Raw genomic sequence first — 26,111 nt, 5'->3', positions numbered from 1 at the left:
TCATTATCAATATCATTTTGTCCAAAAAGTTGTGAACAGGGACAACAGTCCTTGGGGTACATGTCTGATCAGCATTGTAGTGGGTACTGATTGATTGAGTTCAAGAGCCGCTCGATTCGGGGGGAAAAGGAGAGGCGGGGGAGGGGTTTGGGGAAGGAGGGCTGGGGGACAACGGAGACAATTTCTTTAAAAGAACTTACCTCCGCTCTTCGTGATCGCGTCGCATTGCGCTCTTCTGATGACCTCTCCTTTCCACTGCCAGGCAGGCACAGGCTCTGAGCCTGCCCAGTGACCGATCCTGAAGCTGCTCTCATCATGAAAGCAGCTTCAGGATTGGCCTGAGGGCCGATGATGTGTGCTCCAGACCAGACTTGGAGCTTGGGCCTGCTCTCTCCAGCTGGGGTTGGAGAGCGGGTCACTGTGCATGCGGGTTTGGCCGGCCTCAGACAGCCGGCCAAACCCACATGTCCAGCGAAGGCAGTGCCCAGCACTCCCCACCCAGCCTGTTACCACCCTGCCCAGCCCCACGCCTCAGCACAAGGAAAAATAAACTATAATAAAACGGGTTTTAAAACAGTTTCATTACTGTTTTATTTTGAACACTTTAAAAAGTGCTGGGGGGGGGGGTGACCTCCATCAATGTATTGTTGCTATATTGATGAGAAGAACTATGACTAAAAAGAAGGCAGTGTGCACACCGCTTCATGAAAAGCAACCTCTGCGGTAGGACCCTACGGGAAGTGCCCAAGTTATGTTCTAATAACGTTTCAATAAACTGTTTCGAACTGAGAGTGATTGGTTATTATTAGCAAGTACTGCTTCTTCTAACCAAATGTGCTAATCATGCAGTGAATGAAGATGTATAGTTGATTCCATATAAATATACCAGTGGTATACAGCAGTACATTCACTAGTCAACGCATAAAACTTTAAATAATATGAAGTATGTCTCGTTCACATTTTATCTAGGTTATGATGATGTCATCAAGGAGCTCTGTAGAATGAGTGGTAAGTCTTTTTTTTACTTCTTGTGGTATTCATTGTTCATTGAAGGTTAAATATATACTGATTTCAAGAGTATGCATCATGTGCCATGTGCTGACTACCTTCTGATATCGTACTATTTACAGATATATTTACTGTCTAGCCCAAGAACCTATAGTAATTCCCTGGGCATCTGTGTGTAAACAGGTCAAACGTATAGTTTCATTTTATAGCAGGGAGGATGTGGTGCAGTGGCCAGAGTTGCCAACTCCAAAGCTGTTGTTCCGGGTTCGAATCTCGGCGTCGGCTAAATATCCTGTGATTCTGGGCAAATCACTAAATCTCCCCATGCCCATGGACAGCTCCTGGATACCCTCATGGGTAATAAGCTGTCTACAAATGTAATTCAATTTATAGCACTACCCATTCTTTCATTATTTTATCATCCCACAGTCCACACTTTTGGCTGCACTATGTAGTATTATTCCGTACAATATAATGCATGGACATAATGGAAAAGTTGATATACTGTTTGAAATAATCACTGTGAACAGTCAGATTTAGGCCCTGCCCAGAATGAAGTGATGGCTGGGCATCAGGTGAATTGAGTAACAAGATGCAGAGATGGCTGCAATGAAGAATATTCCAGAAACCCTTATGAGTTACAGGCACATAATCCTTCATTAAACTCCAACAATGCCTTTGCAATGGTTTCCTCCTTTTGCTTCTGTTAATGATTTCTAGGACAGACTGAGTATACTGATTGTAATTTGGTGAAGTTCAACAAGAAACCTCTTTGCAAGGAAAAAAACTGAAAATATTTATAAATGCATGAGCTATTCTCAACTAGCAGTATACTGACAGTGGTGAGGATCACCCGGCAATCTCATGCTTTCGGAGAGCAAATATTGGGGGCATGTCACATCCTTCTGTCAAGTGAGGGGAAGCAGGGGTTACTGTTAATTTTGTTTCAGAGCTGAGTCACAGGTAAAGGGCCTTTGAGGAACTCGAGGAACAAGCATCTTGGTGATGAGTGTTGATCAAAATTGCCAAACGCCATCGTATGCCCTGTGGTTCAAAGTTATGAAGAATAACTCTCAAGCAACATGGTGAACCACTGACACACTTGGTGTGTTCAGGGATACAAACAAGGAATGCCCTTTGACCTGGATGTAAATATTCTGGAATTTAGCTGATCAGTATTAAATGTCACATATGTGTGGGGGAGGATATTTATTAAGATCTTTTCATGGCTGATGTCCTCCTAAACCTGAATTGTTCCACATCCACCTATTGGGCTTGCCTGTCTCATCCACGCCAGATGTGCAAAATGAGTACTGAAATGTTGCAGAAAACGGTGAATAGCGTGCAGTTCACATTCATATCTTCTGGACATGTATGAAATGCATAAGTCATAAAGTCATGGCACATTAGCCCAAGTCTCAAACTGATGCCCTGGTTGCAAATGCGGTACTGTACTCTGCAAGTGAAAAGAGAATTACATTTACAGTTTTTACAGTACAACCATAAACTATTCATAATTCTCCAAGTAGGCGTGACTTACTCTTGTAAAAGCCATGGCTTACTCTTGAACTCCAGGAGTACTCTGGCTCACTCCTAAAACTTCAGGAGTGAGTTAGTAGTACTTAATGAAAAAGACACTACAAAGTCTTTTTGAGTTAGGCCCATATCTTTTTTGCTGTGTGTAGGTGAAGCGTACTCGTATAGTACTCCTGGCTTACCCTTACTCGCGAATCCCAGCACTACTCTTGTCTCGCTCATGAAAATCAGGAGTACTACAAGAGAATTTGCTGCAAAATCTTTGTGGATTGGGCACAAAGAGTCTCAGTTTCCTACATATAATTGTGGAAGGCTTGCATCTGACGCATAAATATTGAAATATATCATGGATGCTGGAAAGATTACATTTATTTGAAGAGATTCATTAGCAATTCACAGTTTTTGCCCATGCTCGAAAATGACAATGTCAGAGATTGGAAACACACTCTTTTGTAGGAATTGACAAGCATAACCAACGGAATAACAATTTTGGCATGGCCATATACAAAGGGGAGGAAAAGGGCATACGTCAATCAGATTATAAGTAAACCATCAACTCTTTGCCTTCCCAGGACCCTGGAGGCAGGACATGGAGGACGCGAAGAGTAATGAGGATTCTCAGAGCCTTAGTAATGGATTACCGATCTTTTCCGGGTTGTTAAAAGAGAATTGCGCAAGGAGCTAGTCCAAGACTCTTAAAGGTATTTTTATCATGCTCCTGGAGTTTGGGCTGCATAGACTACAGAGGCTTCTCTAACGAAATGGTACCCAGGTCGAGCTTCCACTTGCAGGAGAGGAGTCACCTAAGCTCACATGCGAAATATGGCTACACATTAGACCCTCTTTGGAGTTCAAGTGAAAGCAAAGCTGGGAAAAAGACTTAACTTACTTACAAGCAACAAAATTGACACAACATGGACACCAATGAAAATTAATGAGGATCAAAGGACAGAGTTACACAGGTCGGAATATGTTACTACGCAGAAACGTTTTTCAGGGTCAAAGTAGAGAGTTGACAGGGAAATGGAATGTAAGGAGCCTGAGACAGTTATTTTGGTCTTTTTAGTCCATCTTCTAATCAGTCAGTTTGAAACTCATTGGGTTCCACCATGGGGTCTTCATAATAAACATGGCTAGATCTTTTCAGGTGTTTCCCTAGGTATTCATGGCTCACAGTAACCCCATCCTCCTGCATAAAGGCTAGAGTGGTGGTGGGGGTAGCAGGGGTCAGAAGGTGACATGGAGAAGCACCAATGGCCATGGTGGATGTGATGTTATGAATGTGTAGTTATGGAGATTTTAAATGTTTAAGGACTAACTAGTCCAAATAAACTTATGTTTTGACTGACTGATTGACCATGTTGGAATGAGGCTCCACAAAGCGGTGGGGGCGTTTTTTTTTCTCCAGATTTGGCTATTATCCCCTGCACTCTCATTTGTCTATCCTACCAATTAATTTACTAATAATACGGGAATTAAAAATGTCAATTGTGTTAAATTTTCATACAGTTCAAAATGTCCCTTAACTAAGGTGAAGGTAGCAAGGAATCACACTTGGCTGATAGAAAATAGAAAACAATGTTCTAGCTCAGGCAGATAAATAAAAACAATATGTAGAAGGAGATTCTGCTTGGATTAATAAACATAGAATGGAATGGATAGATGGATGGGTGGATCAATAGATGGATGGATTGATGGATAGGTCACTACAAAGGCAGAGAAGCATATATAATTGAAAGGAAGGAGAAAGAAAGGAGGTGTTAATACATCAACATATAGGTACGTGATTGTATGCAAACTTACAAAGAGTGGAATTATTCTATTTTCGTATTATCCTACTTCTAGTTGTTTATTGACTGTATTGCTTTAATAGTTTTGAAGCTATCAATATGAAGTACACATTTTGCTGTGTGAGTGATGGAGACGCAGCTACCTTGCTACATTTATCGGGAGAAGGCTTTAAGCATAGTTTTGAATCTATAATTCAAAAAAAGCAAAAACAGTACATATATAAGGATATAGTTAACCATACATAAAATGTAAAAACTTGAAGAGGTAAATTTGAGTTTTAACTCGTTTTTTCCGCCATAATCTATTCAATCAAACATCTCATCTTGTACTTAACAAGCAGCGTGGGACTGAGAATTAAGCCTGGACACCAAAAAATAGTGGCCCCATTTGTGAGATAGATAGTTAAAGCGTAGCCCATATTTGCAATTTGAGTCAGTTTTGAACTTTTGAAGACAGCCTTCACGACTTGTTTCCAAGTTATGGAAGACTGCATGGATTTTGAACTTGCTGCAGGCAATGTATGTTTTAATATCAGAAGCGTCAACAGTAAAAACCAGAACAGCAGACCCTAAAACAGCCAAAATAACGGCCCACACACTGGCCTCAACCAGCCCATCAGGCACTGCCTGGCTGACCTACAGGCCAGTCCGACCCTGCTAACAAGGTCAATAGTGCAATTAATGCGCGAGTAATACCACTGCGATGCTCATCAGTAACTCTCACATTCTCAACAAGCAGGAAGTAGGAGAAGTAACTGAGACTTAAACCCTTACTTTCTAGAAATTTGCAAATATATCATATTGCTCTCAATTAATAGAAAAATTCTGACAAAAGCTGGGAAATTGTTTGAATCATTTGATGTGAGTTAATGGTTTTATCCAGCAGGCCTACTCATCCCATTGCTAATGTGCCATTTGTTTCTTTTTCACTAGCCTTGTCAGCATCACCTCTGCAAGTTCAAAGTACCGCAGAAGGCATCAAGCTCTACAGCACAGTCAAGTACTTCACAGACTTGATGAAACCCACCTGGTACCACAAGTATGTCCATGGGTTTCTGCGCGTGAATGGCCTCCATCTGACATTTGCCTATTCCGACTCCATCATACGAGCATGTGGTCCATTTATCATTTTGCGCCTTGATCTGTAGTAATGTTCCTTTCAATATCTTTATGTAAAAGGAGCGTGCACTTTTTCCCCAACCCTAATATGTCTTCTTCACTAATATTAATGTGTAAGCCTCTGCCAGATTTCCCACTCATTTAGTTTATTCTACTTTTAGCCTTGTTGTAGTCATTATTCTTTTTGGCTGTCATTCATTTTGGAGACAGTCTTCAATCGATGGAACAGGAAATATCTCCAGAGGAAGTGAAGAGAAGAGGACGTGCAGTGTTCATATTAATTATATGCAGCAGAGGTACAAAATAGAAGGTTGTAATTTAGTTTAGACAAAATGCAACATTTTACTCTGCAGTTTTGCTCCTATAAAAGGATGATGACCTGCATACGCTGTAATCCTACACTTCCCGTTTCGAAGGTTGAAGGAATTTTGAAAATAATGAAAACATAAGAAAGAAAAATGCCGCAAAGGCTTAATGAAATATTTTATTTTTTAAAAATGTATGCATATCCGTGATTAATGTATTTTTTTTATGGTAGAGCTGAATCACCAAGTTCTGTAAAAAACTTGATTCAATTTAATCAATGCGTGGATTACTTAAACAGGACATAAATACATATTTCAAAGAAATTTGTGTAGCACAGATAACACCATTGCAACATTGCAAGTTTTTATTCCACATTTGACCCCTAACTTTTAGAAATTCGTGCTACATCTATGAGCCATTTTCCATTCATGTTTGAAAGCTTCTGGAATTCCAATAATAAGATTTGATCGTATTATCGAAAGTTAATGTAAAATCTGTCGATTCCTGACTAGCACAGTGCATCTGCCTTAGTTGGAATTACCACCGCCATCCAGCGGTTATAACCTAAAGAGGATTTACCATACCTTCCAGGAATCAGCATATTCTACATTATAGTGCTTCTCTAAATCAGGCTTTCTGCCATTTTTCAGCATGCACACAAAACCTATTTCCAAGGTGAAAACCCAAAATGTAAAATGTTTGTCCATTTATTGTCTACATAGGCGGTGCCTGTTTAATTCACACTGAAAACTTTCTATAGAATGTCAGTGTACAAAAGGCAGAAAATCAATGATTTGATTTCCAGAGAATGTCACGTGTACTATATTAAGGGTGGTAACAACTTAAATATGCTTTCACAGAAAACGTATAACCCGGCTCATGTAGAGACATTTTCTTGTGGGCGACCATGGACTTTGTCGGGCTAGGTGATAGGCTAATGGGATGTCAGAGACTCATGATAATCATGGCCCTATAAGTCAACTGAGGAAAATTATGCCAACAGCAGGGTTTTCTTTGAAGTCTGTGTTTATTGTGAGTTGAAGCTTGGATAATTTGATGTCTTTGTTTCACTTGAAGATAGGCTAGCTTATTTTTCCCGTTTACTTTTCTACTGATTATTTGTTTGCATGTCCTATAGCTTAATTACCGTCTCTACAGATTACATTATACTGAGAAGGCACAAAAAAGGAGCAGGACGTTTTAAAAAGGGGATGATCACTTTCTGCACTGACATTTCCTCTTTTGCTAATGATTACTACTAAGTGATCATTCAGCATTGCACTTGGAATAAATGTGCACAGAATTATTTTTTTTTACTTAGGCACTGGGAAGATGCGAGTCAAATTATGAATTCAGTCAGTCAACATATCTTTATTCGGCTGACTATCAGCCATAAATGAGTACATCAAAAGACATTTAAAAACCAAATTGTGAATTAAAAATAGCACTCACAAAGGTAGCATGCACATGAAAGAGGAAGAAAAGACAAAATAATAGAGTGACATTAGGATAGCAAAGGTTATCAAGGGATTTAGAAAACTCAAAGACACAATAAACAAAAGTGTACTTATTTTCATAGAATTGTGGAGAAAAAAAGTGCAACCAAAAGTTGAACGGAAGAGAAGGTAAATGCCATCGGGGTGCAGGCACCACACAGGAGAAGAGACATTTCCTCTGAAAGCAGACCATATAAGACTGGAGTTTAACAAATGGAATGTGTACAAGGAGACCAAAGTGGAAGGAAAAATGTGAGGGATTACATAGCTCTTAGACCTTGCATCCTCAGCTTGGTTTTCCCTCTGACCTTTTGTCTTCAGCCGTCCTGCTGACTTCGTTTTTGCTGGCATTAGGACTCACACCTTACCATTGCTAACCAGTGCTTAAGTGCTTGTACTCTCTCCTTAAAACATGGTAGTATTGGCTTATACCCAATTGGCATATTTAATTTACAGGTAAGTTCCTATTAAAGTGGCACTACCTGTGCCCGGGACTGTGAATTAAATGCTAGCCTGCAGCACTGATTCTGCAACCCACTGAAGTAGCCTTATGAACCTGTCTCAGGTTTGCCATTGAAGCCTGTGTGTGCAGTTGTACAACTTTTGCCAGGCCCAACCCTTCCCTTTTAATACATGTAAGTCACCTCAAGGGTACACCATGGACAGCCCAAAGGGCAGGGTGTAGTGCATTTAAAAAGTAAAACACGTGTTTTTAGGTTTTGCATGTCCTGCAAGTGAGAAGCTCCTAAATAAGATTGTTTACTACTGGAAGGCCTATCTCTCTCATAGGATAACATCAGAGTAACCTTATTACATTTAATACATGCTAATTTCCAAATGGAAGCAGGTACCTAATTCATGTTTGGTGTCTTTGGGATTGTAATGAAAAATTCTCTCAAGGTAAAGTCCGATTTTAAATTGCAATTTTGAAAATGCCACTCTTACAAAGTTTGCATTTTCCTGCCTAAGCCATTCAGTGCCTACAGCCAAACTCGGGGTCACATGACTGGGTGTAGCTGACAGCTGAGCTTTGTGTATTCCTCCTAGACAGCCACACAACATAGAGAGCATAGGTGTGCCTGGATGGATCCTCACTGGCTCGATAGGAGGGCAATGCTGGGCGCAGCCCTACCTACACTTGAATAGGATGTGTCCTGCCTCCACACAAAGGGCTGTTTACCACGTGTAGTTAGTCTGGCGTCAGAGCAAGACAGGCAGGAAGCCTGTGTACTTCAAAGGGAAACCTCTAGAGGTTTCTCCCACTTCAATAGAAGGCCCAGATATAAATAATGGACCCCAGACACCAACTCTTAAGTACACTTCTAGACCTGAGGAGATTCTGTCAGGAAGAAAGACTGCCACTCTGATGGACTGCTGCCCTGAACGACTGCTGCCCTGCTGCCCCCTTGCCTGCGTGGGAAGGACTGCACCTGCATATGTGGAACCCAGGACCCAGAGTGACTTCAAGGGCTAGTTGTCTGGCCTCCGGACTAGATCCTCTGGGACAGAAGGCTCCAACAACTTTGAACCCAGCACCTCGGCTCTGCCATCTGATAGTCCGGCCCTGCCAAGTGGTGCCACCCCAGTCCTTGACCATTGGTACCTGAAGGTGCTCTGCCAGCCCATCTGTGGATCCAAAAGAACTTACGCATCACCTCTGCTGCATGGCGCTATCCCGAGCAGAACTGATGCATTGCCTCTGCTGCAAGGATTGTTTCCTGTCCTGCCTGTGAGAGGATGGGATACCTAACCTACTGGTGGGTGTTGTCAGAAGCTACTGAGGGAAATATTATTTAAAATTCCTCGTGACACACCCCATCAACAGTCCCCCATACTCAAAGCCAACGCATTGCGGAACCCTAACAAATCCAGGATTCTTTTCAGGACTTGGACTTCGTATTTTGGCTCTTAATTGTGGTGTGGAGTTGTTCCACATGAACTGATGTCCAGAAACGTTGCTTCAAATCTTATATTGTGATCGAAGCTTCAAATGTATGTGACTTGTGGGACAAATCAGTGGTGTCAGTCCATTATCTTCAAATCGAAAAAAGCCATAATTGATGCGGACGCTTTTAAACAACAGCTGCTCCCAAAACGTATCTGTTTCCTGTAATTCCTTCTCTATACTGCGAGAAATATCAATACAGCATGCTACTCTTCTTCCAAACCTGCAGCAATCTTGATCACGCAAGGATTCTCTCAGCACAAAAACTCTGCATTGACCTCTCAGCCCGCATCAGAACTGCTGCTGTGTGAAGCTTCTCTGATGCAGGCCATGGCATTGCAAATCTTTAGCCGACAGTAGCCTCAACCACGACACAGGCTTGGACAATGCTTCAAAATGAAAAGCTATGTGAACAGTAGTAGAGTTTGGATAATGCTGAAAGTCTGATAAATAGTGCACACACATATACGTGCACCTGCTCGAGAATTATATAGGTATGTGAAAAAAGGCACATTTCATGAGAGAAGCAGGCATATGAGTGCTATGTAGAGTCTTGGATAGTTTCAGTGAAAAAACAAACTGAATTCTTTGGAAAGAACACATTAATGGCCTTAGAGTCCTTTTTTGAAGAGACCAATAAGCATTAGCGTAAAGGATATTTCAGGAGCCTTAGTTGGGGTAAAGCCAGAGACGAGATAACAAACATTTTGCATTGGGTTTAATCCCTTCCAAGCTCATGACGAGCTGGGCTCGTCATGCAGTAGCCTCCTGCTACGCTGATGACGAGCCCAGCTCGTCATGAATAATGGTGTTCATGATTTCCCAGCACAGGGGAAAAATCCCCATAGCATTCAAGGTGTTAAAGGACTTTTTACTGCAGACCCAACACAAATCCAGGTTGGTTTTCACAAAGCAATGCAAATGGTGATTTGTGTTAGTTTGTAAACCAAAGTAACTGTTAGACCTGTGAACCGCCTTAAAGGTGGTCTTCCCCCAAACGTTTTGCCTTCACTCCTCCTTTGCTGAATTTGTTTTTGTTGGTCTTAGGACTCTGCACTTTTTACCACTGCTAACCAGAGCACTCTCCTTTGAACATGGTGAAATTGGCTTCCTCCTAATTGGCACATTTAATGTACTTATACACCTCTAGTACATTGATACTACAGGTAACCAGGGCATGTAAACTAAATGCTGCTTGTGGGCCTTAAGCACTGATTGTGCCACCCACTGAAGTAGACTTTTAAAATATGCCCCAGGCCCTCCATTGCAGACTGTGCGTGCAGTTTTTAACTGCCATTTTGACCTGACAAAATAAACCTTTTTAATTCCTGTAAGTCAACCTAGGGTAGGCCCTAAATAGCCCATGGTGTAGGGTGCAGTGAATTAAAAAATGTGGACATGTTCTTTTAAGTTTTACATGTCCTGGTAGTGAAAAACTCAGAAATGTGTTTTTCACTAATCAGAGGCCTACCTCTTTCATACGATGTCATTGGGGTGCCTTATTACATTTAATAGGTGATACCTTTTGATTGAGATAAGGTAGGAAAGTCCTTTTTAGTGTCTGAGGAATTATAACTTTAAACCCTCTTTAATAGTAATTTCGGATTTTAAGTCACAATTCTGAAAAATGCTGCATTCGAGAAAGTAAGCATTTTCCAGTCCTACCAATTTGGTGCCGGCTGCATGTTTCCTGGGTCACATGAGTAGGTGGAGTTGGCCTTTGTGTATTTCTCCTAGACAGTCTCACTAAGGAGGATCTGGGTGTTGGCAGGATGGGCCACCTCTGAATTGATGGGGGATGGCGCTTTCACCTACCACACTTGCAATTCAAAGGAACTGGTTCAGCTCACACACCAAGGACTTCACTCTATCCTATTGTGCCCTCCGACAGACTGAGACCAGGGCAGGGGGACAGGTAATTCCAGACACCTCTATAGTGGGAACAGTCCCTAAGCCTCTCGCACATCAAAGCTGGAACCAGATATAAATATTGAACTTTCAGGCACAACTGTTCAGTACACTACTGGACCTGTGGCTACTACAGAAGAGGGCTGCCCTGCAGCCCTGCTGCTTGATGAATGCCCTGCTGAGAAGGAAGACTGGACCTGCACTCTTCATCCCAGGCAGAAGTTACTCCAAGACTCAGCTGACTGACCTCCTGTTAGAGCCACAGAGACATAACATGCTCCAGAGGCCTCCCTGCATCTGTCCAGCTGGCCTGCTGCCTGGACCTGCAACTGGACCTATCTGAGTCCTGCTGGCCGCTGCTGGAGTAAGGTCCTGATCCCCAAGAGGTGCCCCTCAGGCCCTGGATCCTTGGTTGGACATCAGTTGAGCTCCTCCTTGAAAAAAGGGGAGAACCTGAAGTTTTGAGCTCTTCACGACCACAAATGAGCCTGTTTGCCCTAAGATCTTGCCAACGCGAAGCTCTGGTGAATTCGACTCATCGCCCTACAGTGACCACCAGCAACTACCGGCAACGCGTGATTTGTACTTCATGCTACAGCATTAACAGTCTGTGGTGACCGCCAACATGAGCCTCCAGCAACAACCATCTGTGACGCCTGGCAGGATCTGCGTGCTACATTGATGACACTCACATTGCTCCTTGCTCACTGTGAACGTAACTTACGCTGGAGTTTGGAAGGTAACTCTTTCAGCAGGACAAAGTTGACCCCTTATCTGGCCTGCACTCCATTGCAGTCGGCCTGAACTTGTGACTGTCACCTGGTTGGACACGACCAGATAGCCCTGAGTGGCTCTTTGTGCTTTTAGGCACTATACTTACCTTAAATCTTTGAAATTGCATATCTCCGGTTCTACTGATTGGATTTTTATCTTCTTGGTGTCAAAACATTTATTAAATTTGACTCTTTTTCTAAATTGGGGTGAGATTTTTCTTGTGTTGTGTTTTGACCTTATTACTGTTTGAGTGCTGCATAAATACTTTACACATTGCCTCTGCGTTAAACCTTGCATGCTATTGTCCCTAGCTACCAGCGGGTTAAGTACCGCTTAATATAGTGGCTTTTTGTGGTTCACCTTGACAATGATTATTACTGTTGCTTAAGAGGGCTAACACCCCCCCCTCAACCAGAAACTCAAATTCTCACAGTAACATTGTTCTTCCATTCGTTACTTTGCATCAAGGGGTCGTTCCACAGGTGGAGCATGGGAATTCCTGTGCCTCCATTCATGGGTTTTGACACAAATCCATATTTACAAAGAATTATAGATACAGTGCACCAAACTCCTGCGCCTTCGTGAGGCTGCCATAATGAGGAGAAATATTTATTTTCCTCCATTTTTATTTCTCCTCCGTTTTTTTCTCTTTGCATTTGTGCTGCATTTCGTAGCACGCATGTAAAGAGGAAATTGCCTTAAAGTATAGTTTTCATGCAGGAAGGGACCCCTTCCAGCACAAACCTATGCTGCCCACAACAAAGACATCCTTGCACTATTGAGTGAGGGAGCCTGTGTATGTACATGTATGTGTGGAGTTCATGATTGTTCCAGAGTTTACAGCCTTGAAGGTGAGGTTTGATGGGTAGGGTGACAGGCCCTGAAATGCTCCTACATAACCCTATTAAGTACCTATAATTAGAGAGCCTACCCCCTTTTTTTAGTCACCACACAGACTGCAGACATCCAAACTGTTGGGTTCTGACAGGGTAGAATGTAGAATTGAGTGAGACGTCACCGAATCTAAAATGTGGAAAACAGCCTTTCGCATAGGGCTTTTCACAAATGAAATAGAGAGAAAGACTCTCCTCAGCTGCCATTTATAAGACCTCTAGAGTGAGTTAAAGACTATTATGTAGTAATGCATAAAACGACGGTGGGAGATCCGTTCCTAATGGCCGGCAGCCGTGTATGTGCAGTGTAGATTTAGAGGTCAGTGAGGCACAATGGAAAGATGGAAACTTCATTTAGTAATAAAGAGAGATGCAGGCTGACATTTTTGAACAGGTCTCTTTGCTGAAAAATTGTAGAGTGGAGCAGATCACTCAACCAAACATTCAAGGCACTCAGCTAAATATTCTCACACAGAGGTACTCAAGATCTCACAGTATATCAATGACAGAACACTGCCTGTATCTGCAGGCCAATTCACAAAAGAATTACAAGCATGTTGAGTAGTACTCATGTAGTACTACTTCAGGTACTTTTAAATTACTTGGTGAGTTGGCCCAAAAACATCTGAAATATTCAGAAATATTCACATTGAGACGATGGCTCCCTCTGCATTTTCCTAATAAGAAGTAGGACAATTTGGGTTTAATTCACAAAGGCATTCATAAGACCTACTGTAGTGCTGCTGTAGTACTATTTAACATACTCATCAATGCCTTTGCTAATTGGCCCCGAAGATCTTGCTCCCTTTCATGAACCATTTTTTATGAAATGTACAGCACTGTGAGTGACACACATGTGCTTCAGTGCTACCTTGAATGAATAAGGAACTAGGAGGCTAGCTGTTCACCCTACATATTTTATATCCTAATGCATCCTTAAAATGTGTAGGACTACTTATTTATTTGCTGAGGTTACTTTGAAAAAACCCAAGAATTGAATACATGCCTCTGACTGATTATGTTCTTGTGCTTAGAGACAAGAAGTTGTCAATCACTGACCGGTTGAAAGCTGGGAGCACCATGAACCAAGTGTGGATGCTTATTCTGAACCCTACGGACGCAGATAAGGGGAAATATACCCTAGAAATATTTGATGGAAAAGACATTCACAAACGAACCCTTGACCTATCTGGGCAAGGTAAGTAGAAGTCTCTCTTCTTCATTTCTTTGCTTATAAAACAGTAAATGCCAGAGCAATCTTGAAACCACAGATTTGAGGCAGTAGGGATTTGCTATATTGGACTTACATTTCTGACAAAAATAAAAAAAGTTGCCCCTTTATTTTTTGGTAGTTTTGTATATTGCAAACTTGACCCTAAGGCTTCACAGGAGCACCAGTTACATTTTACAAGCATACATTCATTTTTTAAGACACAAGGAGATTAAGTTATTTGTCTAGAGTCAGAGGATATTTAGTTGACACCGAGACTCAAACCTGGCTCTCCAGCTCCAAAGTCGGCTGCTCTTGCCCTTATGTCCCCTTCTCTCCCTTTGCTCCTTACTCATCGCTCCTTACTCCTTACTATTATCCAGGCCCTCTTGGATCCTTCACAGAATGGGTTCCAAAGTGGTCACAGAACTGAGTTGGCACTGGTTTCCACTGCAGATTCCATTAATTACCAGGTAGATCAAGAAGGCCCTGCTATCTTGGTAATGTTGGGTCTGTCAGCGGTATTTGCCACAATATACCCACCCTGCTTGATGCACAGAGTGCATTGAACGGGCTGAGGGATACAGCTTTGGACGTCCTGGTTTCCTTTCTGACAAATAGTACTCGTAAAGTCAGCTCCTAGAATCTCAGGGCAGAGCCATTTCAGCTCCCTTGTGAGGTCCCACAGGGGTGCTCCCTCAGTCCCACTCTGTTTAACAAATATGTTGCCCCACCCCCTGTCTAAATTGGTGCGGTCGTTTGATTTCAGGTACTGTCTTATGCAGATGAAACCAAATCATAATTTCTGTATCAGATGATTTGCCCTTGGTAGCAATTTAGTTCAAACTCTGTATGATTGGTGTGAGTGCATGGATGAAGGAGAGTTGCATAACATGAAATACCAAAAAGGTGGAGATTCTGGTCTTTCGGGCACAGCATTCTGTGTGGTCAGAACTCTGGTGGCCTGATATATGTGGTCCTTTATCTACTCCAATGGCCTCTGCCAAAAATGTAGGGGTTATTTTTGACAATACACTTACCTTTGACACCCAGGTCAATAGAACTGTCAGTTCATGATTTTTTTTCATCAAAATTCTGAAAAAGATCTTCTTACTTATTCCTGCTGAACTCAGAGTAGCAGTGGTCATAACTTTAATCACACTGCGCCTAGATTATTGCAACACTTTATAATTAAGCATCAATAAGTCCACGCTTAAAAGACTGCAGGTCATTCAGAATGCGGCTGCACGCCAGGTCCCGAATGTTCCTAAACAACTCTCTGTTAGGGAAGGCACGCGATCCCTTCACTCGCTGCCTATTAGGAAGTGTGTGACATATAAAGCACTTTGCAGGGTTTCTTTGGCTCTTCACAATCAAGGGCCAGTACCACTGAGAACAGCTTTTAACGGGTATGCCCCAAAAAGACGGCTCAGATCCTCTTCCCTGAGGAAGGTGATCATTCCTAGATTACGGAAGGCCAGGTGGGGCAGTCGCTCCTTTTCTATAGCAGCAGCTAGACTGTGGAACACTTTGCCTACACATATTGTGAGGCTAGACTCCTTTGTAGCCTTCCATAAGCAATCAATTGAAAACCTGGCTCTTCTCCCTTCCATGATTGCAGCTCTTTGGTTGAAGCTGATGATTTTCCAGCACCAATTTTAGCATTTTAACGCCCTTGGGCATAATGCACTCTACAAATCTCATCCCATACCATTATTTATATATCTTCAACTGGATGTTCCCAATCAAATATTTTTTTGTCTTTTTTGTAACTTTTTTACAGACTCGTTCTTAGCACATTACTTGCTGTGAAAGATCTGCACTCTGCACTTTTGCCTTTTTTTAAATTTCTATTTTGAAAGTTTGAAGGCAGTTCAGAAAATGGTGATTGCTTAAAAAAAAAGTTAAACAAAAGATAGAAGGAAATATAGTTTGATTAGCAAATCAGAAAAATAATATTGAGCATCATTATAAGAAATGTGCTTTTTGATGAGACAAATGTTTATGTCTGAAGGACAGCTGTATTCACTCCCCTAATGTTAGAATGAATTCTAAAGACACTGGGGCATATTATCAAGCACAGGCGATAAAATTATCGCTGCTTTATCGGCAGGAAACTGCCGCAAAAGTGGCGATAATTGCCTTGATAATATGTCCTTGTGAATTCTCATAGCAGCCCAGGTTCTGGTGTTAACCTGGACTGCTATGGGAATCATCCAGGGCATATTATCAAGCCCATTATCGCCGCTTTAGCGGCCGTTTTCTGCCGATAAAGTGGCGATAATTTTATTGCCTGTGCTTGATAATATGCCCCACTCTTCCTATATCATTTGGGAGTGTTACAGAACCATGCTGCAGTCTGCGTGTATTATTCACACTAACTCTGCCTATGCGATGGAGTTTTGGATTCATATGTCAAAGATGTACACTGCCAAAGGGAGATTTTATGGAATTAAGGTTGAAAGGTGCCAGAGCCGCAGTTTTACATAATATGTGAGATTAAATCTATACACACCAAAATACCTCGTAAAGTATTCAATGAATAATCAAATGCTGATATCAGTTCCCACGTAAAAAAAAAAGATGCCTTGTGGAGGTGCATTCATGTGTTTTAATGCTTTTCCTGCTTGACTGAGTGTGCATCACCCTTAAAACTTGCCTTGAGGTTGTCCATATTTTGCTTTATGCATATTACCATATGTCGCGTGGCAGAACAGCTTGCTTTATCAGGGCATATAAAGTCTGTAGGCAGTGAATGCATTAATAAATACAATAGACATAGTGAGAGTGTCCAGAGTTGAGCAATACTCTCAGATTAGATGACAAAGTATAATGGAAACAATAAGGCATTCCTCTTCTGTTGCAAGGAGAACTAGCACAGGTAAATTCAAAACGTGTAGCCATGTGAAACTACTACAATATCTTTTTTATTGTAAGCAAATGCCACAAAAAAGAGAAGAAGAAAAATAAAACGCAGTTCTGCTCCATACTGTGGTGGCCATACGTTTGCAATAAAAATGTTAAAGTGGAAAAAATACCAAATTGCCTATTATTCAAATCAAACAATATGGGTGTTTCCTTGCAGGAAGCGCATTATAGGAAAACGTGATTCTTAATGGTACTATTCGAGTTGATTAACTTAAAAACATAGCTTAAATCTACAAGGTTGAGAAAAAATTAAAACGAGCAGAGAAAGGAAAGAAAAAAGAATTAGCAGCGTATAGTACTGGCCTGCCATCCATAGCACTGAAGTGCAGTTGTTTTAGGCAGAGGTACATGTGTGATCATGAAAGAAATGCTATCACAGTGCACGAGAACTAACGGCTGGAGTGGGCTGGCCCATTGCCCCATGCTCTGTCCTATGGTGGGAGGAAGCATGGTGTGAATAACAGTTGAATAGAGCAGTGATTTAAGAGCTGACCTAAAGCCCTGTTATGTAGGTATGTGTTTTTTATTCATGATTTTTGCCTCTGACCCAGATCTAAAAATGCTCTTTTATGCTGATCCTTAAATCCTGTAAACGTTAAGTAAAGTCCACAGCTTTGATTTCAATAGAAGGAGGGGTTAAGACGGTTGTTCTTGTTAGTTAGGCTCCTTTCGAGATATCTAATCTCACATGCCTTATTGGAAAGGAATTGCAGAGCGCTGTGCATGGTCGAAGACAAGCACAAAGTCAACAAGCAATAGGAGAGAAACCTGGGTGGTGGTAAATTAACCCAGATCCCTAAAGGATGGATGGTGGTAGTGGTAAACCGTTCTGGAGAATGTAATCCCCCTGCAGCTGTGACATTTATAATGATTCTTCTAGTAAAACCAAACATAGAAATAAGTTTAACTTTTCTTTTGAACACAAGGCCATAGAAAATATTGAGAAAAACACAAATTAAAATGTATGTCCTTCGTAAGATTAATCATTCACTTCCCAAGAGCAGCCAAAACGAAAGCTTCATCTCAGGCATAGCCCATCTTTGGTTTCCACTAACCCTGTACTTCTCAAGATGTTACACTTATAGGTGATCTTGTGAGACTGATTCCCCATGTTCCTGATGGTGGCTCCTCATTGTACAATCTGAAATAATCGTAATGTTTTCTAGACAACCTGTAGATCGTCCACAATAACTGTTACATTAGATGCCTATGATTGACTCGGGCAATGGTCATTTTTGGTTTTATTTTTACACTGGTGCAAAATTTACAGATCTGTGTTTTTATCCCTCTAGCAGAAACAGGATATATGTTCTATGAGCACAATCAGTTCGATTTACTTTGTTACCACTTTTCTTTGTGGTTTGTAACATATTTCTAAAGTTTGAATCAGGGCACTCATTTGGTTTTCTGATTTCAAGCAAACAATACTAGAAACACTTAAGTCAAATATATTTTTCACACAACATAACAATCAATTGTCATATTTCACATCTGTATGACTAGATTAGTTGTAAAACTTAGGAACATTTCAGAATTGTAACACATACCTCTTTCTCTTTTTGTAGTGTTTGCTGATGCAATGGCGGAATATCAGAGACTAAAGTAAGTTTTGCTCAGGGTTATTTTTGGTGAGGGAGGAGGGGCAAACCATGGGTATTCTAGTTCATTAAATTGTGAGTTCTGCATCAGATATAGGAAATGAAATCTGTTTGTTGAAAAGACATGCGTATTTATTAGGCTTAATGCAGGGAATAAAGCTACAAAAGATAGGCGAGTGCTTGAGCAGATCTTACTGGGTAATAGTCAATCCAGCCTTCACCAGCTGGATATACTAAATTGCTTAAAACAGTATGAGCAAAATATTAGATGTTAGGAATTCTGATAGCTAATAATGGCTGTCTTGGAACCCCTCTCAACATAAGCAATAAACTGCATTGTGTGTGAATGCCTTTCAGGCTATTCTTTGTAGGAGACTGAACAGAAGGTTTATGGTACATACCATCCTTTATACACTTAAATCCAGATTCATCTGGCTGATTTGCTTGTTCTCCATTTAAACCTTGGACAGTTTTCCAAGTTGTGAAGACCGTTTGTTTGGTTGCAGGCTCTGTGTTTTTCACATTGAGATATTTTGCATTGCCTCCGTTTCGGCTAAATACCAGGGACCCCCTCCCGCAAACACTTCACAACAAACCAGAGTGTCGAATTTATATGGCCATTATATTCCATCTCTACACAAACACAATAAACAAGGTTGTCTATCACAAGTGTCCTTTCTCTGGAAAATGTTCCTGCAGTCAATGGTGGAGCTGAGAGGGGTCCTCGTGAAAACACTCATGTAAGAGCCTGGTCCCCAAAACAGCAAAAGCTACAAAATCAAGTGGCCAAATTATGTTTTAACATTTGGAAACATGACCATTTGAAATGATCACTGTAAGTTTTCCACTACACCCTGGGAGAGTTGAGGTTCAAAATTTTAATCGTATTGCAACATCCTCATGGCCTACATGAAGAGAGGTCCTGTATGAGTTGGCTCCTTACTAAACTCCAGCTAGGAACTTATAGTCAGCCACCTTACGCCTGATTTGCCAATGATAACAGAAATGTGTTGAGATCACTGGATATCCTGGGTCACATACTCTGAAATGTCCTGAACTGTACCTTGAGTGCAGAATCCTACACATCTGCACACCAGGGAACATCTGAAAACACCGCTCTTTGGCCTGGCATTCTGCTGAATATCTTCAACATCTGAAGTTTTCAACATCTCAGCTGGCTGCCAGCAAGTATGTACATTCCAGTCTCATAGTGTGAGACATAGTTAGCTAAGATTTAATTTGACTACTAAATTCATTCTACTTGTGGAATATATAAATCAATTAGGGCATTTCTAGCTCTTTGAGTGTGAATTCTTAGAGATATTTGAGATAAAGCTAAATTAAACCAAACCTCTCTTGCTGTGACCTTATCATGGTTTCTCAGTTCCCAGAAATGACTTGTATAGAATGAAAACCTTCTTTGTTTGAAATACAGAAAATGCTAAGAAATTTTACCTCTATTTATGTCCACCTAATATTATTCGTTCTACACACACCCCAGAAGCACTTGAATCAAGACTGTTCGTTCTATCCTAAAATAAATATAATTTGTTTAGCATAGGGCATCTTCGTATATGCGTTGGCACCTTCTGCTTTTTTGAGCAATCACTCTTGCTTTTAACTAGGCAATAAGGAAAGACCCTTCAATCAATCCTTTATCAATCTTATATTTCACTGCAAATCTTTTAGACTTCATTTCTCATTTCAAAGCACTGTCACTCCTCTTTGGGTGTGCTTTTTTTTAATGTAACGTCATTTTGGAATGAGCTGCAGACAGTTTGACCTAACCATAGATGGGCTATTCACTACGGTAACTTACATTTGTAAATAAGTGGCACATGTATCTTTACTCTTGCACTTTTGAGTAACTTTACTACATTTGTTTTTTTGCCTTTTCACTTTTACCGAGTGTAGAGTTACTCAAAAGTGTAGTCATACATGTCTCCGACCCCGAAACAGGGGCCAAGCCACACTTACGATTGCTAAAATGGAGCAGTAGTAAGTCCAGCACCACACATGCCTAACTACTGATAATGCAACACTCCCCCTATAGTAAATAATGGAGACAGGGACCTCAATATAAATAGTGAATGTAATGGTACATATGCTAAAAAATGTAAATGTAAATATTCTTTTATTATCAAATAATTAAAAACGTATTTAATGTAAAAAGGAACGTCACTTTATTTTTAAATTAAATCTTTACAAAACATTTTGGAAATGAAAAATATCAGATAAATAAATATGAATATTTTATTTCAAGTGAGGTTTTTCCTTGATGGAGGAAGCCCTCCCGGCCCAAGCGAGGTGGTACAGTTCCATACCCACAACAAGACTGCGATTCTCTAGCATCTTCCCTCCGAGCTGCCCAGCCAATGATCAGTGCCAGCTCTTCTCAGGAAAGTGCATCTGACTCAGACTCTGGGGGCAGATTAACCCTTTACCCCACAGATGACTCACGAGGCTAAGGTCTCTGTAAATACTGTTCCCTCTGGAACCCCTTTGATGTTGTCCACTTTGGTTGTTTGATCATTGCTCCCACCATGCTCATGGCTTGATCTCACGACAAGGTCCCTCCTTTCCTTTCTGTGGCATGTCACACTTACCCTCTGCATGTTCTTATATGCTCCTATACGACTGTCCCTTGCCCACATGCACATTTTTAACACATGTGTTACCCACCTGGCGTGTTTGCCCAATGTTCTTTCCACTTCCAATCCTCCATAGATGGGAATGGATCAACAGCTTGACCACAACACACTATCCTTTACCAGGATGCCTCACCCCATCCCACGGTACTGGGTACCAGGCCCGGGTGGATGTCAGCTCCCGGAGTTACAACCACCTATGCTCTACACCCACAATCTATATGCCATTTGCCCCAAGGGCGAATGCACATACTGTTATGATGTTCATTGTTTTTCTTTACAGTTCTGGTTAACGAGGTTTTCTCACTGGACCTTGCATTAGTAATGGTTTGTGTTTTGGTTCCGGATTCTAGGTTTCACATATTGTCACTTATCACATATACGCTAACTAATGTCAATTCCCAGCCCCCATTGAAATGCACAAGCTTGCTTCTGTTTATTAACAATGTCTGTACCACATAAGTATAACATGTTAACCTGGAATATCAGAGCCATGCGATCTATACAAAAATGGTATAGAATCCTGGCCTAATTGCACTGGCGACAGGCACATATGGTGCGCCGGCAAGAAGCCCACCTCATAGCAAGTGAAGCCCTTAAAATGCACAAAAAATGGAAGGGCCAACTCTTTCACAATTCCTATTCCACATTCTCCCGTGGGGCAGCATTGTGTATTACACCTGGCAATACTTTCACTGCAGTGGAAACCAGAATTGACACACAGAGGAGATATGTCCTCCTCCGTGGCACACTCGAGAACATACCTGTAGTGCAGGCAGCATTTATGCCCCTTACCTGGAACAGGACTCTTTCTTAGTTCATCTGTCCTCGACTCTAGTGGACTGGACACACTACCAATGGCTCCTAGGCGGGGATTATAATGCAGTACTGGTCATAGGCCTTGATAGATTACACCCTCTCCCCCTTCCAACTGCTGCCTCAGTGTGCCAAGCAAAGACCCTGCGACAATGGGTAGAGGGATGGTCACTATACAACATTTGCTGCCAACCAAATGCAGGCATGTGAGAATACTCCTGTTATTCCCTCCCTCATTTACTTCGCACATGGCTTGACAGGATCCTAAGTACACCCTCGCTCCTCCCCGCTAACACTCACATGACATATTTAGGGAAAACACTTTCTGGTCATAACCCCTTGGAGAAAACGAATGCATGGGGACGCGTACCCACTCCCATTCCCATGTGGCATCTTCTGCCTTAATTACTAAAGGACAGAGTCTTTTGTGACACATAGGCAACTATAAAAGATAATTATTTTACAGAAAACACCAACTCCATCTCATCTGTTTTAACAAAGTGGGAAGCTTTTAAAAATAGTGATACGTTGGACATCCATAGGAATGGTGGTGGGAGCACGAAAGACGGTCCTTAGAGAACGTACTCATGTGGAAGAGAGTTTGGGACCCCTTTAGACGGCGGCATCAGATAATGAGGAACATGCAGGCACTATGCAAGACGCAAGGAAATGCTGAATTTTTAGAACTATTGTGTGTAATAGACTACAGGGCTGATACACAGAGGACCCATACTGAGGCATACAAGTCAGGGGCATTATTAGCTCACCAGATAAAACCTCAACCCGTACCAATCCCGATCCTCACAGTCACTACTCCACATAATACTCGAGCCACCTCCCTCCTAGCTGGACATAAATACGACATTCCATGAATTCTAGTCAACTCTATACGCACCCCCTCTGGCTGTAGACCCAGAGACAATTCATGGTTTTCTTGATGCACTGACTATTCCCAAGGCAACTGTTGAAGAGTGAACTAAACTGGGAGCTTCTATTTTTGCCACTGAGATTCGAGGAGTGATTACAGCACTAGCTAGGAAAAAGACCCATGGTTCTTTGCCACATTCGCTACCTAACTTGTTGCAGAATTAGAGCATCTCTTCAAATCCTCTTTGGACACTGGCCAGCCACTGGTCACCTCTCTATTAAAACCTGACAAGCATCCCTCCAACATGTCCTTTTACAGGCCTCTTTCCATACTTAACACTAAATACAAAATCCTCAGTAAGGTATTGGCTTGCCGCTTACTTCCATGATTTTCAAGCTCCTTCACAGTAATCAATGCACCTTTGTCCCCTATTGCAATAGCTCACTCAATATTTACCGACTGCACCACATTATGGATGCCATCTGTGGCTGATTTCCCTGGGCAGGTTGTATATCGCTGGACTTATGACAATCATTTCACACACTAAGCTGGGATTTTATGATTGCAGCTCCTAAGGACTATGGCATTCCCCCTGAATATATTTGCTGGGTAAGATTGCTTTATACTTATCCCACAGCAAAAATGTACACTGGCCAACATATTTCTGCTACTTATTTGATACAAAGCAGCAGGCAACAAGGCTAGCCTCTATCGCCGCTTCTTTTCATCTTGCCACTGGGACCCTTAGCACAGCGCATACATCAGAATTCCTGTGGATGAGGCATTGCAATAGGACCCACAAGACATGCAATTTCATTGCATGCGTACGGTATGATATTATATATCAAATATCTCCATTTGAACCTAGTAAAAGTACCACAACACTTTTCAGTTTTTGCATCCCTGTCCCGCCTCAAAATTAATGTGAAAAAATAGTATGCATTTTCCTTTGAAGACGCCTACACCCAGTCATCTCTACCATTTGGGCAAATGTCTCTCCAGTTGACGCCCTAGACTTTTTGTTACTTAGGGTTCCAGATTTACAGTGATACACTTGATGTGTTAGAAGTTAATCTTCTTTAAACTATCACTGCCCTCAAGTCGCAAGTGAACTTCTGGACTACCTTACCATTTTTAGTGGCTGGAACACTGTCCCATGCTAAAATGGTTATGTCACCCTGTTTACTTTACTACTTCATTAATATTCCTGTGCATATCCTGGTTGGGTTCTTTAAACTATTGAACACTCTCCTAATTGATTTGTATGGGCTAGTGGCCAAAGGGTTGCCCCCCCCCACCCCTAAGCTACAATGGCTCGCCTATTGGCTAGCTGGCTGCAATTTGTCGGAGATTGGCTATACAATGGAAATGCTGAATAAGGGTAAACTGTATAGCATGTGTGCCCGGGCTCCTACTATCCTACAGCTGGACCCTTAATGATGCATATTGCCCTCTCATAATGTAAAATGGCCTTACTCTACACCTCCCCACAAGTGCCTTTTGCTCCAAATATACAACTGATGGGCCTCCCTACAGCATCTGGAATTCTTACGATGCATAGACTACAGCCTTGGATACAGGGCGGGTAGAAAAAATTGATAACCTTTTCGCAGAGGGCATCCTATTGTCGCACGCAGAACTTACTGTTAAGTAAAACTTAAATTTAAGAAAGGTTATTAAAATATTTTTAAATAAAATAATGTTTCATTTTGGGATTTTTTATGTTTTTAACTAGTGTAAATCATTTTATTTATTTAACATTATTGTCTATGGAGTTTTATTTTATCTCCTTATTGCCTTAATTTTCTATGGGAGAGTGTTGCAGTACCAGTGGTTGACCCCGTGTGGTACAGGACTTATTCCAGGTCTCGGCTGAAGTACATATACAATTGTTTGGGTTCTTTTTGGCTGTAGTAATATTAGAAATGAATTTTGTGAATAGCAATGGGCTTACTCTTTTGTGGGGGACGACTGTCCGCCACTAAACCCTTCCATAAACCTTCCTTAACCCATCCTCACTTCGCCCTAAAAAATACCTATTTTGTAGGAAGTACACCCCATTTTTCCACCATTCCTTCGAATCCATTCTACATTGACCACTGAGAGCCCTGTTATGAGCCTGGTTGTGCTACGGTGGCGGATACAGCCACCGCCACACCAGTGGTCTGACCACCCTATTATGACTCGGGCAGTCAGACTGTTGCAGGACCACCGACTCTGCCAGGGAACCACAGTTCTCAGGCGTAGAAGCTGTAGTCAGAGGTCGCAATATGCTTGATGCCAACATATTACAAGTTTCCTCTCTGACAGGCTTTTCATGGTGGTGCCTCAGACATATTTGGATGCACACAGCGGCATAACATGTGCCCCCCTGTGTGCATGCACATAGGTTACGGAATCTTGTGAGACATTTCCATTGCAGTGCCCTTTTATAAGGCACTGCCCCCTTTTAAAGGGTACTGTAGGGGGAACCGCCACGCCGCCCACCTGCCAGACCACTGAAAAGTAGTAATCTGCTGGGCGAGTGGTGGCAACTTTCGGCAGAGCGGTGGCGCGGCAGTTTGCACTGCTGTGCCACCGCTCTACTGTAAGGTCGTAATTAGGCCATGAGTAGTAAACTTACATGTGTAAGGATCTCCCCTTATAAAAGATAGGAGACGTGTAGGAGATTTACACTTGTAGGTTTGGAAATAACATTTTATAGTACTTTAGTACTAGTATTGCAGTACTACTAAGCGTAGTACAAAATGCAGTTTGTGAATAGGGCCAACAGGTTTGTGAACTGTATTTTGCAGTGAGTAAGTAGTGCTACTATAGTACTACATTACATACTACAAAATGCAGTTTGTGAATCAGGCTCATTGTGTCTATATTGCTCTTAAATTCACTGTAGTGTGTAAATGTATCTTGGTATGTGACTTATATAGCACAAACCTAGCTACAAAGCAACAGTGCTTTTTAAATGAAATAAATATTCAACAGAGGCTGGTATGAGGGCATGGGAAGTAGTAGGCGATATGAGTGGGAAAAGAATGAGAGAGAGGTAATAGGCAATGGCTATCCCTGGGGGTGTGGAGAATGGGCAGTAAGGTAGAGTGATGTTTTCTTTGGGCAAGCCCAAACGTGATGGTGCTAGGAGATGGGGACTCCCCGCGGTATGACAATGTGAAGGTAATAACGCCAATGGTGTTACTTGAAAAGTTAATCCCTGAGCTCTTTCTGGAAGCAGAGAAAGAATGCAGCCTGTCGTATTTGTTCTTGCATTGTG

General features: G+C 41.7%; 1 protein-coding gene across 1 annotated transcript in view; it reads left to right on the top strand.

The window, feature by feature from the left end:
- Positions 1-26,111, top strand: part of MYOM3 (myomesin 3) — a 451,709-nt gene that overhangs the window by 411,266 nt on the left and 14,332 nt on the right. Inside the window, exons 31-34 of the mRNA XM_078681253.1 lie at positions 970-1,008; positions 5,268-5,373; positions 13,810-13,973; positions 18,479-18,515. Of these exons, the coding sequence (XP_078537379.1) occupies positions 970-1,008; positions 5,268-5,373; positions 13,810-13,973; positions 18,479-18,515 (346 nt within the window). The remainder of the gene's footprint in view (positions 1-969; positions 1,009-5,267; positions 5,374-13,809; positions 13,974-18,478; positions 18,516-26,111) is intronic.

The sequence above is a fragment of the Lissotriton helveticus genome, chromosome 3_1 (genome assembly GCF_964261635.1).
Source record: "Lissotriton helveticus chromosome 3_1, aLisHel1.1, whole genome shotgun sequence".
Classification (NCBI taxonomy): domain Eukaryota; kingdom Metazoa; phylum Chordata; class Amphibia; order Caudata; family Salamandridae; genus Lissotriton; species Lissotriton helveticus.
Note: the sequence above shows the minus strand (reverse complement) of the source record. Positions and strands in the feature narration are given on the sequence as shown.